The sequence below is a fragment of the Haliaeetus leucocephalus genome, unplaced genomic scaffold (assembly GCF_000737465.1).
Source record: "Haliaeetus leucocephalus isolate CR32 unplaced genomic scaffold, Haliaeetus_leucocephalus-4.0 Scaffold195, whole genome shotgun sequence".
In the NCBI taxonomy this organism is placed as follows: domain Eukaryota; kingdom Metazoa; phylum Chordata; class Aves; order Accipitriformes; family Accipitridae; genus Haliaeetus; species Haliaeetus leucocephalus.
In genome coordinates this window covers 8,549,128-8,567,299 of record NW_010972631.1, presented here as the reverse complement: position 1 = coordinate 8,567,299, position 18,172 = coordinate 8,549,128, and the positions used below count along the sequence as shown (strand labels likewise).

The following is an 18,172-nucleotide window of genomic DNA, read 5'->3' as shown; positions in this document are numbered from 1 at the left end:
ATGTTTATAACCATACATAGTGCTCAATAAATGTCTAAACCTGGAAGGAACTATGCATGAATTATGTCTGATTTATACATTAAATAAAAATAGAAAGAGCCAGTTGAATTTTAAATGTTCTTCCTACATTCAGTAAGCCTTGAAATTACGATGTCTATAGAATATTGCCTGCAAAAACGTCTAAAGAACTGCATATACTATATCAAAAGAGTTTATCAGATAAGGCGAATACTTGGGCCTAATTAAACCTTCTTAAATTGACTTTTCATAGGGAGAATTATTGGAAAATAATTTTATTTTTAAGATCACCCCATAACATGCAGAGGAAGATTAACCACAAGGCAAGGTCTGAGCTGCCAGTAATTGCTGCAAGTAATTGCACTCAGGCAGGTCAATAAACCCACCGGGCGCGTAACTTTGCCTGCAGGAATCAGACCCCCGTGGGGAGGCAGAACAACCCCCTGCCCAGCCCCGGACCCTGGCCATGAGTGGCAGATCCCAGACCAGCTCTGAGACGGCCAAATCTTCAGCTCATCTCCTTGCAGGGAAACGAAGCGTGTTTGATTACAGCATCTTCGGAGAGGTGGGAGCAAGGCCATGTTACGACCCTGACCCAAGACTCTGCTTGACTGGGTCTCTGTGCCAGCCAGGAGCGACAGCCTTCCAAGGTGGGGACAAAACTGGGGTCTCCAGTGTTTCCGAACACCCACTCTTCCTGCCCCCACCGACGTGAGCCAGGCTTTAAAGAACAGGCTCTATTGGAGCTGAAGTGCAACTTTCATATATGGTACAAACCAGTCAATAAAGTCATAATAGAGTTTTGACTACAATGTAATCCACCTCAGAGGATATGGAAGCTAATGTTTAAAAAGTGGTGTCATTATGTACCTTTACTTAGTCGCAAAATACTTTTGTAGATACTTTTGCTGCTGCTTTGGAGGATTATGTTTAAACTGCAGATACTCTCCAGTCACACTTACTGATTTAACTTGGGAGTGATAGTCATAGAATGGTTTGGGTTGGAAAGGACCTGAAAGATCATCTGGTTCCAGCCCCCCTGCCATGGGCAGGGACACCTTCCACTAGACCAGGTTGCTCCAAGCCCCATCCAACCTGGCCTTGAACACCTCCAGGGATGGGGCATCCACAGCCTCTCTGGGTGACCTGTGCCAGTGCCTCACCACCCTCACAGTAGAGAATTTCTTCCTAATATCTAATCTAAATTTACACTCTTTCAGTTTAAAACCATTACCCCTTGTCCTATCACTACACTCCCTGTTAAAGAGTCCCTCCCCATCTTTCTTATAAGCCCTCTTTAAGTATTGAAGGAACACAATAAGGTCTCCGTGGAGCCTTCTCTTCTCCAGGCTGAAGAACCCTGACTCTCTCAGCCTGTCTTCACAGGAGAGGTGCTCCAGCCCCCGATCATCTTCGTGGCCCTCCTCTGGACTTGCTCCAACAGGTCCATGCCCTTCTTGTGTTGGGGGCCCCAGAGCTGAAGGCAATATTCCAGGTGGGGTCTCACCAGAGCGGAGCAGAGGGGCAGAATCCCCTCCCTCAACCTGCTGGCCACGCTGCTTTGGATGCCCCCCAGGATACGGTTGGCTTTCTGGGCTGCAAACGCACATTGCCGGGTCATGCCCAGGTTTTCATCAACCAACACCCCCAAGTCCTTCTCCGCAGGGCTGCTCTCAGCCCATTCTCTGCCCAGCCTGTATTTGTGCTTGGGATTGCCCCAATCCCATACTACTTGGCCCGTATTAAGCCCAGGGAGTGAAGGTATTTAATATTTTGCCTTCCGGTTTATTACTCAGCCCACACAAACAAAGCAAAATAAATCCATCAAAATGTAATTTTAGGAAGAGTATTCCCAGGTTTTGTTAGCTAAATCACATTTTTGCAATTAACGTGATCGTTATAAACATTTTAGGCCTTGCTCAAGATCATCCGCGTATATCAAAATAAAATATTTTCATCCCAATTTTATGGCACAGCTCTGTTAGAAAAATACTTCAGCAAAACAACAAAATCAAAACAAAACCTTGCGGTTTAACTCCCTAAACAACAGAGGTAGTTTAGATTAATGTCAGCAGTCTCCATCGCCACTCTATGCATAATAAAAGCGCTTCCCAACTCTCCTTGCACAAACACAAGCGTTGTCATCTCGATCCTTCCTTGCCGTGTGCTATTCCCACCAGAGCAGAAGTGTGCTCTCTGTGCCCCCCATGACCTTGACAGCTGAACATTTCCTAGATTTTACCCCCCAAAATAAAGCAAAGTAGGCGAATGCACGCCCCGAGAGATACGCACGTATTTCCATCCACCATGGTATTTTCGTGGAGGTGGGACGGAGGGGTTGGCCCCCAGCGGCCAGATGTCGTGTCACTGTGTGCCCAAGCGGGTGCCTGCCCCTTTGGCTGGGGGAGGCAGCAGGCGAGGCGCGGGGTGCTGAGCCCATCACCCCCGTGTTCCACCTCCTCCAGAAGCTGGTTTGTCTTAATTTAACTAGGGCCAGCTAGACTTGGGATATCGGTCTACGCGCTTACCTTTGTAATGAGCCCCAAGAAAACTTCTCAGACGTGGCTCTGGCACCCATGAGCGTCGGTGCTCTACCCAGGAATAATCTTTTTACTGCAGACGTGCTCAAAGCCTGGAGTTGCTGGTATGAGAGCCGGCAACATAATGAAATGTCTCCATACAGGCCATGGCCCTTCTAGTTGTGAAATTTATGCTCCAAGGGTAGGAGAGGGCAACTGCCTTGCAGCCGGTCTTTGCCAACAAGCAGATGAACCATCGCAGTTGCCTCAGGGAGCTGTAACTGAAGTTTCTGGGGAAACAACATGCTGACACATCGTGTTATTGCCTACCAGTTTGAGCCCATCCCTGGATGACCTGACAACGTGGAGGTAAGTTAATATAGCCACATTAATGCCAAGCTTCATTCGAGACACTGACCACGTACGAGGCCCTCCTTCCACGTAAGGAGCACCTGCTCCTCCTCGCTTTGAGAAGAAACGTGTGAGAATAGGAAATCCTCTCCAAACCTGCTGAGCCCTTTAGAGAGCTACATAAATCTGCAGTCCCACCGTGTGAGTAACAGCTTACTACAAAATGAGGGGGCAAAGTAGCTGAAGCCATCCAATTCTACAGCTTCAGCGCAGGACAAATACAACCAGCAGGTTAAATGTTTCCCTGCTAAGTTTAAGCAGCAGTAGCCAGTTGCTGGCACTGCTCCAGGGGGTTTCTGCCTCCACCATCATAACGGATATTCTACCCTTTAATGTTAACAGTGTTTTCATAGTATATATTTTTCTTAAATTAAAAAAAACCAACCACCCGAGCTTTTTGTAAAGCTCACTCTGGGCCTTCCCTTGTTCCTCTGCTATCCATGGTGGTTTTGCCACTGACAACAAAAAAGGAAGACCAGAGCCTTTAATGCCCTACTTTTAAGTGTTAATACATTTACAGAAGACTATACAAACAAGCGCCGAACAGCAATTACACATTATTAGAGCTACACAATATTTGTACATGTTGCTAAAACAATGCTGCTAAATGAAGAAGCTTTATTAGTTTAGAGTTTTTGGCTGCTGTTATTAAAAATATATTTACCTGAAAGGAAATCCAAGTATTTCATTTTACAAACGATTTAAAATATAGCAGTAAGCAACATAAACTATTGCTTTTTATGTTTATACAATTTTTTTGGCATAACACTGCCATACAGTTACAGAATTATAAAATATATCTTTATAGTGCATTACAAATCCAGAAACTGGTTACCACTCCTACCACATACATATGGTATTGGTACTACCAAACATGCACGGCATTCTGTAATTAAACACTGCAAAGGAATACAGAGAAGAGAGCAGGACCATTCATAAAAACTGACATGTAGCTGTTTCATTTTGCAAGTAAAAATTGTTGGGTTTTGGTTTGGTTTTTTTTACTGCACTTTTTTCTTAGAATACATTTTAACAATGAAGTCTACGATATTTCCAAATTTTATCAGTGCAAAACTATACCTAATCATCTGTTGCTCAACTCAAACTGCATAAAAGGCAAACAACTATGGAATAGGTTAAAACACAGAAAAAAGAGCAACTAAGGATTAGCAAACATGCTTCAGCAGATCCTCAAAATATAAACGCCATAACCTTTTTTACTGCAAAACAATAATTTTCACATAGTTAGCCACAGTAGTAAATACATTCAATATATTTCACAATAAATTTTTGTTGATGAATACGCCACTAGACTTGTAAGCGTGGTAGAATTAAAAAGTGCTGAGTTTCTAAGAAGTAAGAGACTTCTTTCAGAACAATTTGCCAATTCTCACGTTTGTTATTTTACAGCAAACAGCTTAATGCTTTTGAAAATAAAGGTGAAGATAAATATAAAGCCAGAAGAGGTCTCTATTTAATTGGTCTCTATAGCTTTTGAACTATATTTTAGGAGTCCATTAGGTATGGCATGTATTAAATACACTCTTTAAAATAAACTCCTCCTTTCCCCGATGGTCTTAAGTAAGTATACTTAAGAACGTGGGCTGTAAAAGGAACACAGCTTTCAGGAAAATAAATAGTTCACAGGCAATACAGAGCACAGAGATATTAGAGACACACAATTTACATTCCCCTTGGAGAACTGCATCTAAGAACCTGTTAGTTGTCAACCTATGGTGTTGACCGTGACATGAATGGAGGGCGGGTTGCTCATGCTCAGGCCTTTTTGACCCATCCCTCATTTTCAGGCTCCGATGGCCATCAAAAACACCTTTTGAGCAGTTACTCCAATTGCAATTTGAACCAGGGACTCGTATCAAAATAAGTTACCAAAATGTGGAATGAGGAGTATGGTTCTCAGCAAATCCCAGATAGTATTTCTGCCTTCTACATGATCACAACGTTACACCCATTGATGCTGGTGTCTCCACATCCAGAGGTACCTCACTCAGATGTGGGCTAGGAATAGGTTTTGCCTTTGACTGATCTTGCTTTTACACTGATAGGAAAAAAAAATAAAATCTGTTTTGCAGTTGGAATTTAACTTTTAATACTTCATACAAAAGGATTTATGTATAAAAATTTATTCAGAAGGGACAAGCAAGATAATATTGTCATCAACATAGGACAAGTTTTCTTCCTAAGCAGACATCTTCTGCCTAAGGATAGAAACACAGGACATTTTCTGCCTAAGCAGGTATTTTATCACTAGAATCTCCTACAGCTTTTAAAAACTGACTTGAAGTGGATTACTGTGCATCTTACAGTACTTTTAGTAACTGTGTTTAAATGCACTAGCAATTCTTGAATAAACAGATCTGAGGCAAACAAGAGATTCCTTTTTCCACACAAAACCGAATTAAAACACGGAACTCACAGCCACAAGGGATTGTGGAGGCTGAAAGAAACCATGAGCTCAAAAATGGAAAAATTCCTGGAGAAAAATGGGGTCACCTTAGCTGTTCTTTATTTCACACCATCTGTTGGTGGCCACTGCTGGAGGCAGGATACAAGGCTAGAAACATCTTTGGCTCTGATCCACACTGGTAGCTCTTACGACAATGTACATCATTAGCGTGATATTGTCACACTTTTATTAATGGCAAAACTTACTTCATATACTTGCTTCTTATTCATAAATACAGCTTTTGTCAAGGAAATTCAACATGGTATGTTACCTGTAAAAGTATGGCGTAATAAGAATTACATTTTCACTTAAACATGTATATCTTACTATATTTTGTGATCAGTAGCATCACAACTGTCAGGAAAAGAAAGGTGCAAAAAAATAATTCAATTAAACAGATATACATAAATTTTATTTAAAAACAAACAAGACCCATTTTCCATTTGAATCTAGTAAATCTGCCTTGACTTACCTTATTAGCTCATCCATCAAAATTACACAAAGCTTCTAAAGTCTGTAAACTTTCTGGTTATAATACAGGTATATGCAACTGCAGATTATTAGAATTATCCTGGAATAATTCAAGGAAGCTTACACTAGGTTACATGAAATATTAACTATGATTATACAAATACCTAATACATCAGACTGCTGCAATCGTAGAGCAGGAAACTGGGGAGCTGACCAAGCCAGGGAACAGCTCTCAAAGGTTTACTGCAAATATTTTTAGCATCCTTCAGGTTCATGCCTTTAAATATGAGCAATACGGACACCAAGAGCTCAGTTCTGCTCCTAGATACGTGCACACGCGTATCTGCTCTTCTTATCCGAACGGTCTGCAGTGCACACCTCATGTACCCAAGCTTTCAGTCTCTACACCAACACCGAACCAGGTACCAAGGCAGAGTTACGTCCTGGATAGTACGGCACAGATCTGTAACTAACGTGCTGCATTTTTGCATGATTTGTACGATCGCCTTCACTTCCATGCGTGTACTCAGTAACATTTTGTCAAGTTGCGCGTTCGTATCTCCTCACCGCAGGATACGTAAAATCAAATTCACAGGCATGTGCATATACACGTTACTCCTGCTTAGCAGTACGAGAGGCTACTCAGATATACTTATTAGGAAAGAACACCTGTATGGGAGATTCTGTTCAATTAATAAATTAATAGCTCAGATTCCAGTAAAACACTGGGCCAAAACACATTATCGTAGTAAGTACACAGAAATCCCTGAATACTTAAGCATAATAGAGAGACAAAACTAAGTTTTAACAGTGAGCAAATGTGCTGACTTTCTTTGCACATCCTCAGTTTCTGAAGTAACGGTTAAATAATTAAGTATAATTAAGTACTGGCACTTATGAGAATACAATCATTTCAACATATACTGTACTGTAAACCTGAAAGCCAATACTTAGAAACTTCAAGCACAGGGTGCTTCTGGTTGCTAAGGCCATGATCCTGTAATGAAATGCATACAGTGCACCCACTTGATCCTCACAAATCTCAATGGGATGCTACACTGTATGATTGCCCTGCAATGAATCCTTCTTTTAAGCACTTGCAAAATTAGAAGAAACAACTCCTCCATGGAAAAGAATGATAAACATCACATTTTACGTAGAGCAGAATTTGTTAGTCAAAGTTGAAGTGTCCCATGGGAGTAATTCTGTTGATAAAGCTGTAAAACAAAGATTACAGAGTGCAAGAGCCCACCTGACACAAAAAACCTCACTTACCATAGTTCTTTGTAGGCAACTGGTATGCCACTACTCTTCTCACTTCTATGAAAATTGATAGAAATATACTGAGTTGAGGATTTAAAAAAAAAAAAAAAATATTGCAAACTTAATATAAGGATATGAGTCCCAAAGTTCTTGACTGTATTTTCAGATACACTGGGCCCTTAATGCAGACAGCCCTGCCAGATTAAAAGTACATGAAGTACTTAATTAGGAGTACAGAACCAGCAAGCATGTATAGGTGAAAGCTGTGTCACAGTAACAGAATACCGTACTGCAGAGAAATCTTCTGGATGCACATCCCAAGAGCTTTCTGGTCTAAAATTAGAGCAAGATTTTTTTTTTTTTTTTTTTTGTTTTGTTCAGTAGACAAAAGATCTCCTGAGGTCATCGATGTTCAATCCAATTACAGTATAAATATAATAACACCCCCAGCATCGCTTATTTCACTTGAACACCATGAGTTTTTTAAAAGTGTTTAACCTTAATACTAAAGTCCATAAATTGAAGGCTCTGCATAACTACCTACCTTATAGTTATGTTCCTCATACACAGTGTATAAATTTTCCTTATGCCATTCAAGAAATAACTATGTAAAAACAATGCTATTAAGTTGGCATGGTTAGGCACTCAAGATTTAAAAAGTCATAGGCAGAACATAAAGTTGTCCTCCCTGTGCGTACGCGTGGGGTCAGAGTCCTTAACTACACGGACCAATTTTATCTCAGCCTTTTCCTGTCCCCTTCTGCTCTGAAGGTCAGAGGCAAACACGGACAAGGGGATCCTAGATCAAGTCCAGGGTATTGTGAAAGGCTTCTCAGCACCATTCCAGCTTTAAAGAGGCAGTGGCTGCAAGTGGAATTCTCTGGGGCATTTCTGCTCAGACAGACTTAATGCCTCCTCGAGCAATCTGGGTTACCCTTAAAAAAATCCACATACATACATTCCTTTCCTTACAAGTCAGCACAGGAGGAGGAGGGATATGTCTTCCTTCTTCCCTGCCTTTTTAGGATGGAAAGAGCCTGATCTTTGTCCATGGGTACCAAGATCTCCAACTGCCATTCTATTTGATCCCAAGAAACAGTGCTACCTGGGGAAAGCAACAGATGATGCACTGCCATGATGGGAATTAGCAAAACGGAAAAATACAAGACATTTTGTCTATGCTCTGAAACCCCTGAAGACTTTGCCATTTTGAGTTATAAGACTTCAATAAAGTCCCGTAGCACTCTCACACACACTAACTGTAGTTAGCCACTTGCCTTGTAACATTTCATCAAAAATACATTAAAGGCAGTAGATAATATATACAATTCTAAATAGAAAATAGATACAGAAGTTGTAGACTATTTTAGGGCTGTAGAAAGTGTGAGTTCTACCTGAATTATTTTTTAATTCATATTCAATTAACTTGCTGGGTACTATCTTGTTTGACTGAATGGCATGAAGTCAGAAGAGGCTACTCAGGGAAAGCAAACAGTCCTTCAGTGAAGAAAGTTGGGAAAGATCTTAACTGGGAAATTCCTACTTGCTGGTCTCCAGCTGGGCCAGCAGACTGGCCTGCCTCAGATTTCAGCTGATCATCAAAATAACATTAAACTGTGAAAGACCTCTGACAGAGAGCAAAGAGAGGAAAGAGACAGCTGGAAGGAAAGCATCAGGATGGCCTTTCTCTCCCAGACCAGCAAGAGGGTGTTCAGCATTGTGCAGACCTTACCCAAAACTGGCCAAGAAACCTCCAAGTTCAGGTAAGATCCAGCTGGACAGGCCTGGTGACATTGTCTCTGACGGCTTTGACGATGAAGCAGTGCCTTGTGGTGAAGACACTGCTTTTCAGCTGTCCAGAGGCCTTCTAGGTGCTGAACCCAGCTGGGGGAGTTGTTTTGTTATAGCTTATCATCAGAGAGCTTTCACACTGAGACCAAATCTGAGTGATCAGAGATATCCCTCCCCGCAAATTAGTAGTAGCAACAAACGAGTCAAGAGAAGAGGGAACCTAACAGGGACTAAAAGAAGTCTAAAGCACAACTTCCTTTGTACCCAAAAGCTGTGGATACAGTTTCATTGTAAGTTAAACTTTAATTCAATGTACAATGATACCCAGCTGCACAGGACATTTTGATACCCATTACGAAGTGTCTCCAACAAGGATGCTAATCTAAGGTAAAAGATGCTGTGCAAATACTGCCTTTAAACATGAACATAGTTCCTAAAAAAATATCCACTAGGGAAAAAACTGTGCTCTTGAAAGAATTTCTAGTCATTTCATAAAAGGAAATCAACACTTAAAGCATATTAAAAGAAACTTAAAAATTCTGATGTTCCAAGGCCTTCTAGTAAGTTACACTTTTTTTTTTCTTTTTTTTTTCTTTTTTTTTTTTTTAAATACTGAATTAATTTAATGGCAAAAAAATAGATAAGCTTTTCTATGCAATCTGTCTGGAAAAGATAATGGATTTCTTAGCTTTGAAGATACACAATTGTTTTAAAGAGCCACACCTGGTTGACTGCTGATAAACAACCGAGTTGAAGAAAAATAAAATTCATTAACCAAACAGAAGCCTAATCTGATGTATTCACAACAAGCATAGTCTCATGAACATTTTATACTACACTAGATGGAAATTTCACCCAAAATGAAGGAGCAATGAATAATTTGCTTCATTCAATATGAAATATAATGATTTTTAACCTCAGACTCATGATTTGAGCTCATCCTTGTTTTTTGTGGTGGTCCCCCCTGAAAGTGTATCCTTATCAAGATTATCTTGTAGTTCTGCTGACATGTTATTTGAAGAATTCTCAGTGTCACATAAATCTTTCTCTATAGTGTCTGGGTGATTTCCACAGTCACTGTTCAGATTTTCATCATCTTTTTTGGAATGAGAAGCGTCCTCCTTTCTGTCTGAAGTATCATGAATTTCTTCCGATTTTGAAAGCTGACCGCTATCGGTATCGCTGTTCTTTTCACTGTTATTCTGCCTAACAGGATCACAGTTCATTTCTTGTTCATCCTGGTCATTTTCTTCCCTGTTTTTTGTGAGTTCTACCTTTCTTTCTTCAGTTGTTTTACCAGCAGAGCTTCCACTTGCTGATGTATTCTTAGGCTCTTTTGGTTTCTTATGCTTAGGAATATAACTATTGTGAATAGAAATCGGAGATGCTGGCTTTTTATTTGTTTTGCTTGCCTCCGACTTCTGTTTTCTTGGGGGTCCCCAGATAAAATGCTCTGAGGGCGTATAGTGTTGCTGGGCAAATCTCAGGAGTTTCCTCCTTTCTCTTCGGTCTCTAATAGTATACACAAAATATTCTAGAGCACTTTGCTTAATATTAGGAATGGTATCTTCCACAAGAGCTTCATGGAGGATAAATTTTACCAGGGGAGATTTGAAACTCTCATATCCAAGCTCGCCAAGGCTTTTCAGAATTCGAGTGATTCTCAAGTAGTTGTGTTGAGACCTTTGGAAAAAAGGGTGAAAAAATTCCATTGAATCAGAACCCTCCTCCCCCTGCCCCCATTACAGATACAGAACTGGAACTTCAATTCCTCACTCCTTTTTATCACTCCAGGTGTGTACTTCAGGCTTCCTGTACTTTAATTTCTCACAGCTGCTGAAGCCTGCTAGCACCTCCTTTGCTAGGATGTTGTGAGTGAAAATTAGTGTCTGTAAAATGTACTGAGGCAACAGGCTGACAAAAAATAAAATCAAAGCATGTACTGATTTTGATCCCTTCTGCTGTATGTACTCTTTCTGAGGAGAAAAGCCAGTCACTTCATAAAATATGGGGTTTGTAGTGTATTGCAGCAATACAGCTACAGAACAGGATCCATTGCACTTAAGTTATTTAAAAGCTGTGTCTCCAGTCTAGACTAGCTACCTGCACTTCTGATACAGTCAGTGCTGGGAGAAAAACAGGCATCTCTGGACAATGAGTCCCACTGCCGTAAGAAGCGTCTAAGATAAATGGAACGAACTATGTTCTGGAAGTGTTTATGAAGAACTCTTTCCCTCATAAAGTACGCCTAAGTAAACAGTAGAACTTAAATGCCTAAATTTTAGATGGCTAAAATTAGGTAAAACCAGTCCCAATTCCTGACTTAAAACTGTGTAGCTACTCACTGGTGAGAATATAGCAATTACAGTGTAAAAATGTGCAGTGTGTCACACCTGGGCTTCCTGAAACCCTGTTTTATCTGTGGCCTGAGTCTGAGCCCACATCCCTATTGGCTCATATAATATTTAAGTAAAATTAATAACAAATTATTCCCATTATTCACCCAGAATTACTCATCAGCAATTCTACCTACAAGCTTTCATTTGGGTGGGGAAAACAAAATACTGCAAGAAAACAATCTTTGGTGGGGAAAACAAAGTACTGCAAGGAAACAATCTTCAGCTCTAAGGTCAGAGGTATTAGGAAAGCGATCACAGGATTTGAAAAGAGATTTTGATACAATTAATCCACATGGGACAAAATTCAGTGCAAACTTATGCTCCACACAACGCCAATGAAAAGCGACACGTGATTTGCCGAAATTTGGGCTAAAGTTTGACTTAATGCATGATTAACCTCTCCAGTTAAGCACTGCAATTAAAAATTATCAAATACATAATATTTCTTGTTTTGAGGAGGGAGGGAAATCTTGTTATTTAGCTTCCATACAGGTGTGGAGAATTTGGCTTTTCTCAAAACATGAATACAAAGGTAAACCACGCGTCCTTTCCAACTGAGAAGCAGCACTTTGGGATCAGGTGAAAACGCGTTCAGTAGCATGACTAATTTGGAACGGTGATCTTCTTCAGCACCATCTGAAGTTGTATTTTCAGGGAATTCAATAATGTCACTTAGACTGGTAATGGGCGAGAAGCACAATCAAAAAGAGGGGAACGAGGAACATACGCATGCAGACACAAGCCAGGCATCGGCTATTCCTTTTTCTCTTTTTCCTGGCAATCTTTGGAAAATATATCTTCCCTTTCTCCAGAAAACAAAAGGCTAAAGAGATTCTATGGCAATTCTAGAGAGTGGAGTGCATGTCATTACTTACTCATTCAAATGCTGAAATCTTTCTTGCCAGTTAGCAGCTCGTGCTACGTTTCCAGTTTTATCAATTAGTTTTATTCCAAAAAACTCCAACATCATTTTGTAAGCCAAAAGGAATCTTCTAATTGCTTCTTTTGTTTTCTTGAATTCCTAATAAACAAAGAATACATCCAAAATTCTAAGTGGCACTAAAGCGAGTACTTCTGCATTGTGTAAAACAACTCTACAGAACAAAAAGCAGTTATGTATCAAAATTAATGTGATGGTTTGTATTGAGCTCAATTTGTATTACCTCAATTTCATATGTAGTTAATTCTTTAGCATAGAAGTTCAGACCTTGTTCCCTCAGTGGGAAAAGCCTGTTAAAAGAAAAAGCACATTATGGCTCACAGTATATGAACACTTAATCAAATTAATGCTTTGAAACAGAAATATGTAGTAAGTGACCGACCACTGTATGTAAGTGTGGTTATGTTCCAGTTTTTCATAGTCTCCTTTCCATTTATTTAGGACTTCTTCAATATAAACCCCTGCATAAAAATAATTTGAAAACTATTAGGTAGCCATCAAAACCAGCATTCAGCTACATAAAGTACATGCCATGTTAACACAATGATAGAATACATACTTTAATTGTTTTTCACATACTATGTGAAATAAGGTCTATTACAGCCATAAATAAATTCATTTTAATTTAAAATTAATATAGTTACTAAAACTTAATTAAAAAATAAGAGATGTATCAAATTTCAATATAAATAAAACCAACTGACTTATACTGAGTTACTTACCAGCAGAGGGTATGTGACAATAGCCTCTCTAAAATATACTTCTCCAAAAGTTCTCATGTCCTAGATCCCTTTATCACACTGACTGGTAATTAACAAAGCACTTACATACAATATTGCATTGTGAATCACCTGTCATTGCCTTAACATGACAAAACTGTATATCTCTCTCTCTATCTCAACTGAGTAGAACAAAGCCTCAACTCTAAGAAATCTCCCATTCTAGGAATCTCACCAGCTGCAAATAACATTGCGATTAGGAAATCTTTCTCAGCTAGCTGTGGCTGAGTCTTGCTACCATTGCTATGAGTTTGACCTTGGGTTCTCAGGTCATGCTCAACAAATGAGAATTTCAGCTTTTAGTGGTCTCAAAACAGTTGTGGAGTTCAGTCTGTTCCTCTTGGAAAGACACAGTGATAGAAAAAGGGGGCAAAGTACATGCAAAAGGAAATTAATCATTCTTCGTGCTGAGACCATGCTCATGAAATTCAGTCACGGGCCAGGGCACTTTTCCAGGCACTGCACAAATACACAAAGTACATAAAAGGATGTTCCTTGTTCCAAAACCTGTACAGTCTCTTTCCATGAATGAATGTTCAGCGTTAGCCTGTTTCTACTCTGAAACCAACAACAGTTTTATCACTGCGGCGTGCCCTCTCCCAAAGTCAAATAGTATACGAGTGGCCTAAAGAGCCCAAAGTCCCACACAGATAGTCCCCTATTATACATTTGAGATGTCTCTCTCTCTCTCCCCCACCCCATGAAAATTTCCACTTGAGTCTCAGTGACAAAGAGGAACTCATTTGGTACTTTTCTTCAAGAAATGCTGAAAGCCGTGAGTCAAAGGGGCTGCTAAGAACATCGGGTTTCCAGTGCAGGCAAGGCTGGAAAAGGACCTTGGCAAGAGGACCTCCCGCCACCACCGCACTGTATCCAACCTACATTTCAAGTAGTGGAAAACTTGCTGCTCAATTCCAGGGCAGAGAGACAGACAGGCCAGCTCTGAGTCAGAACCACAAGCTAAATCTGCAGGTCATGGAATTAAACTTCAGATCTAGTACTGCACTAGAAATGTCTTTTTTTAATAACATTCCCCAGTAGTTCAGTCCCTAACATGGTAGCTTAGGCTCCCTCTGAACACACTCACAGAGCCACAGACTTAGGTCAAGGTGGTGGCTACTCTTTCCCATTCTCAGTAAAACCTTCTGCACAGCCAGAGTTCACAGCCATCGACACTTCAGCCTCCATGACCTATGAGCTACCTTTGACACTACCTACTGTGGCTTTCTCCTAAAATATTAAGAGAACTTTTATTCTTTACAGATTTTAGGTGACCATCTCTTCTCGTGGCTAATCCTCTTGAATTTCTCCTTCATTTTGCACTTTAAAGGATTCCACCCCGCCCCAACCTCTTCTGGCTTTCAGTTTCAGGTTCACGTGGTCCTCAGGTTCACATGGACCGCAGTGGCCTTCTCTTTCTTTCTGTATCTGTTCCCTGCATAGTGTCCCCTGAATTTGCTACCTCTGTACTGGTAATTGACAGGTCTAACTCTTCTTCCTGTCAAGCTAAAAACACAGCATCTGCCTGTAGGTATCTAGATAAAGCTCAAGATGATGAAAACAAAGGTCTTACCTTCCTTTCACATAACCTGACTTGTTTTCTCACTTGCTGAGGATATTATCACTATCTTGCCTATAAACAGCTCTCATCTTCAACTTTCCTATATGTACATCTTTACATCCTTCTGTATAACATTCCTGCCCACCCAGCTTCCTACCAGAACTTTGACATTTTGCACCTCAACATCCCTTTTCCTGACCTTGAAAAGCATCCTCTTGTCATGCTTACATCTACCCTGAATGCTGCTGGTATGATCATGTTTCTAGACAGCCGCTTTTTTATATTGCCTCTTTTTTTGCTTTGCATTCTTCCATTGTGAAGCCCTTTTTTGTAACATTAAACAAAAACTATACGCCTTCACTTCCAAAGCCTTTTGTGACCTGTCCCTTCCTACTGTATCAAAACCTATTTGTTGCTATGAGACTGATCCTGCCTCCGACAGGATCCTGCCTCAATGGCAGCCTCCACATCTCACTTCTGTACTCAGATGTGCACTTCAGTATTTCCTCCCAAGCTGCTCTCATGCCGAGAGGATCTTTCTACAAACACCTTCAAAGTAACTTCCTCCTCATTCTTCTAAAACTCTCAAAAGCTTATTTTCGGCCTGCAAATTTTTTTTTTTTTGCCAATGGCTAAGCTCTTTTGTGCCAAGACTCCTGTCTGTCATTCTAACCAAGAGTGTTTTATTGCCTCCTTCTGCTTCCCCATCTGTCTGCTACCCTCTTGTCTCACATACTTTGACTGCAAACTCTCTAGAGTAGGGTTTGTCATCTTTCAGCTAGTCCTGTGCTTGTGCAGAACCCTGCATATGAGGTTCCTGCTCCACTACCAAAACCACTAGGGACTTTTGAGAAATAATTTTATTATTGTTGTTATTCTTTTTCAACACCCTGATCCCTGCCACTCCTATTCAAGCAGCAAGAGTTTGTGCAGCACAGTGGAACAACTTTACCTTTGTTTAATAAAAGGTAACGCCACTACTGTAAAATAGTGGTACAAACAATGCCCTGTTCTACGTCATGCTGAAAATGTATGAGAAAAGCACCACCTCCCTAGAGCGAAAGCTAACTCTGGTTTAAGTATGTTATCAACACACTACTCCAAGACGGGAGGTTCAAGTGGTACAATATATAACTATACACCTTTAATTTGTCAGCATGGCAATTATCACTAGAGTTTCACCTTGTTACTATTATTAGTGAGCATTCTTTTGTTATCACTATTATTGCCACAGATTACTCACCATCAGGTTTAAATGGGATTTTATTTTTGTAAAAGCGGAGATTGCACAAGTCATTTTGATATCGAAGATCTTTAAAGTTCTGCTAAAAGAAAGGAAATAGGACATTATCAGCCTACAAAAACCTATCAAGAGTATCCAGAAAGTGATATTGTGCTCTTTGAATAATTTGAGGACAAAAAACATTTCATAGTTGTTTTAGGAACCACAGAGTTTCACTCATGCACTTAAAGACTCAGTTTAAGGATTTGCAAGTTTCTTCTGGCTGGTACCTTCTCCTACCAAGGCAGAGGTTAGAGCAGCAAGCATAGCAGCACCTTGACTTCAGTCTCAAGGAACTTGAGAGACAAATAATAAGAAGTCCAAACTCTATAATTTACCCTCTTCAATGGTCAAGGCACAAGCCTATTTCTGGGCTCCTACCACTGTTCCCAGGCTGACACATGCATGAACACCTGGGATGAAAAGACGTTGCACTAGTTTCACTCCTCTCCCGCTGGCATACATTGGGCCTCTGCATCAGCTTTTTGCTTCTCATTTCTCATATTTATTAGGCACCACAAAGGTTTAGGAATGTTTGGGTTGTGTGCTGTCTTCTACTAAAACCACAATTTTAAACCATAGAATATTCTCTTACTGGATACTGGTGTCGGTACTTGTATAAATCTCTTGCTGCGTAGAAGCTTCTCTTTGGCTTGGCTGTCAGCTCAGTTCCATCACCACCCTGAAACAGTCAGAAAGTAGGTAATAACCATACACAAACACACTAAATAGCGACTTTCTGTAATATTAAAAGAATTATTTTTCATGATGGATTTCAGCAATGTAAACAAACAAGAGTGCGCATTTGCCTACTGTTTGGTCAAACACTGCAAATCTCCCTGCTGAACACTTAACACCACACACTTTAAACCTAAATTAAAAAATAAAATAAAATAAAATACAAAAGCAAGACTATGAAATGTCCTTCCAAAGAGACGGAATTGCATTTAAATCAACAGGTTGATTGTAATTTCCAAATGCAAGACTTCAAAGTAAACCTAGCAAGTGCTGGCATGAGATAAGTAGCTGAACACGAAAATGCAGAGACACTACTCATTTTGAACAGGAAAACATACTATTTGCGAAGACTATTTGTCATGTGTACATTGACTTAATTGCTATCGTTGCATCCTGTAGAAGAAAACGAATAGTCATGGACAAGCCAAATTGCAGTTCTAACACCTTCTTGAACCATTTTCTATTATTTGTTTCTCAGAACTTAAATTTAAAGCCCAGTAAGAGGAACAACTAAACCCCAAAGCAAAAGCCTGCTTAGAGAACATACATATGTAGGAGAACTTGTACTGGCCCCCCGCTGTTCGGAAGCTGTGACCCAAAACAGCCCGAGCCCATCAAGGTCAATGGAAATAATCCCACTGACTTCAGCGAACAAGCTGCACACACTGAAGAAAAACAGAACATGAAGCCTTAGTGTACAGAGACTTCAACCTCCTACCAACAACTTTATTTTCTTTGTAATTTCTTTAAAACCATACTGCAGCAAAGGGTTTGTATTCTTTGGTCTCGTAAAATAAGTCTCTGCACTAAAACTAAAGGCCAGATTGGGGGGGGGGGCAGAATTAGTCCTATTCCTTGCAATACACATGTAATAGGTTAAAGTCAAGCCTAAAAAGGGAAGTTCCCTGTGACTGCACTGGATGTTTGCCTTTATTATTGCTCATCCCAATACTTATCAGTAGCACGTTAATGACCAGCGAGCATCTGTTTTCACTCTTCCTTTTGCAAGACCAGCTTTGACCTACGGGCAAAACAGGCTGGCTCGAGCAAGTGACGCCCCTTGACACTCTGTTATCGGGCATTAGTATCACCATCTATCAAGCAGAAAAGGGAAAAATGCTTACGCTTATTTAATTTTGCGCGGTTTCTGAACCAAATACAACAGTAATACATCTAAACGGGCTGAAAAACTACATCTAACAGGTCCGCCCTGCCTTCAGTTCCAACTCCAATAAAACTCGGGGCAAAGCAGCCCTTAATTTCCTTAGGGTCGGCACGCTCAAGGGTTCCTAAAAGAGAGAAACTTGCTCCGAAAGCTCCTCACCTCGGACCCACCAACGTACGCTCCAATATTCAGCTTTTTAACCCCTTCAGTTAAGAGGCCGAGTTCAAGACTGCCTTGAAGGTAAAGCAGAACCTTCCCTAGAAGCAGCAGCGGGACCGACAGCGACTTCAAGGCCTCATTTTCCTCCCAAGAGCCGGTTACCGTAACGACGGGGGGAAGAGGAGAAAAACCAGGCTCGCTTCCACCTC

The 18,172-nt window shown here is 40.5% G+C and overlaps 1 protein-coding gene across 1 annotated transcript in view; it reads right to left on the bottom strand.

Moving 5' to 3' along the window:
- Positions 1–9,651: 9,651 nt before the first annotated feature.
- OGFRL1 (opioid growth factor receptor-like 1) overlaps positions 9,652–18,172 on the bottom strand; it is an 11,059-nt gene continuing 2,538 nt past the window's right edge. Inside the window, exons 2-9 of the mRNA XM_010565826.1 lie at positions 17,964–18,169; positions 17,665–17,733; positions 16,497–16,583; positions 15,863–15,944; positions 12,662–12,740; positions 12,503–12,569; positions 12,215–12,360; positions 9,652–10,623 (exon numbers count right to left, since the gene is read on the bottom strand). Of these exons, the coding sequence (XP_010564128.1) occupies positions 9,864–10,623; positions 12,215–12,360; positions 12,503–12,569; positions 12,662–12,740; positions 15,863–15,944; positions 16,497–16,583; positions 17,665–17,733; positions 17,964–18,169 (1,496 nt within the window). The 3' untranslated portion in view covers positions 9,652–9,863. The remainder of the gene's footprint in view (positions 10,624–12,214; positions 12,361–12,502; positions 12,570–12,661; positions 12,741–15,862; positions 15,945–16,496; positions 16,584–17,664; positions 17,734–17,963; positions 18,170–18,172) is intronic.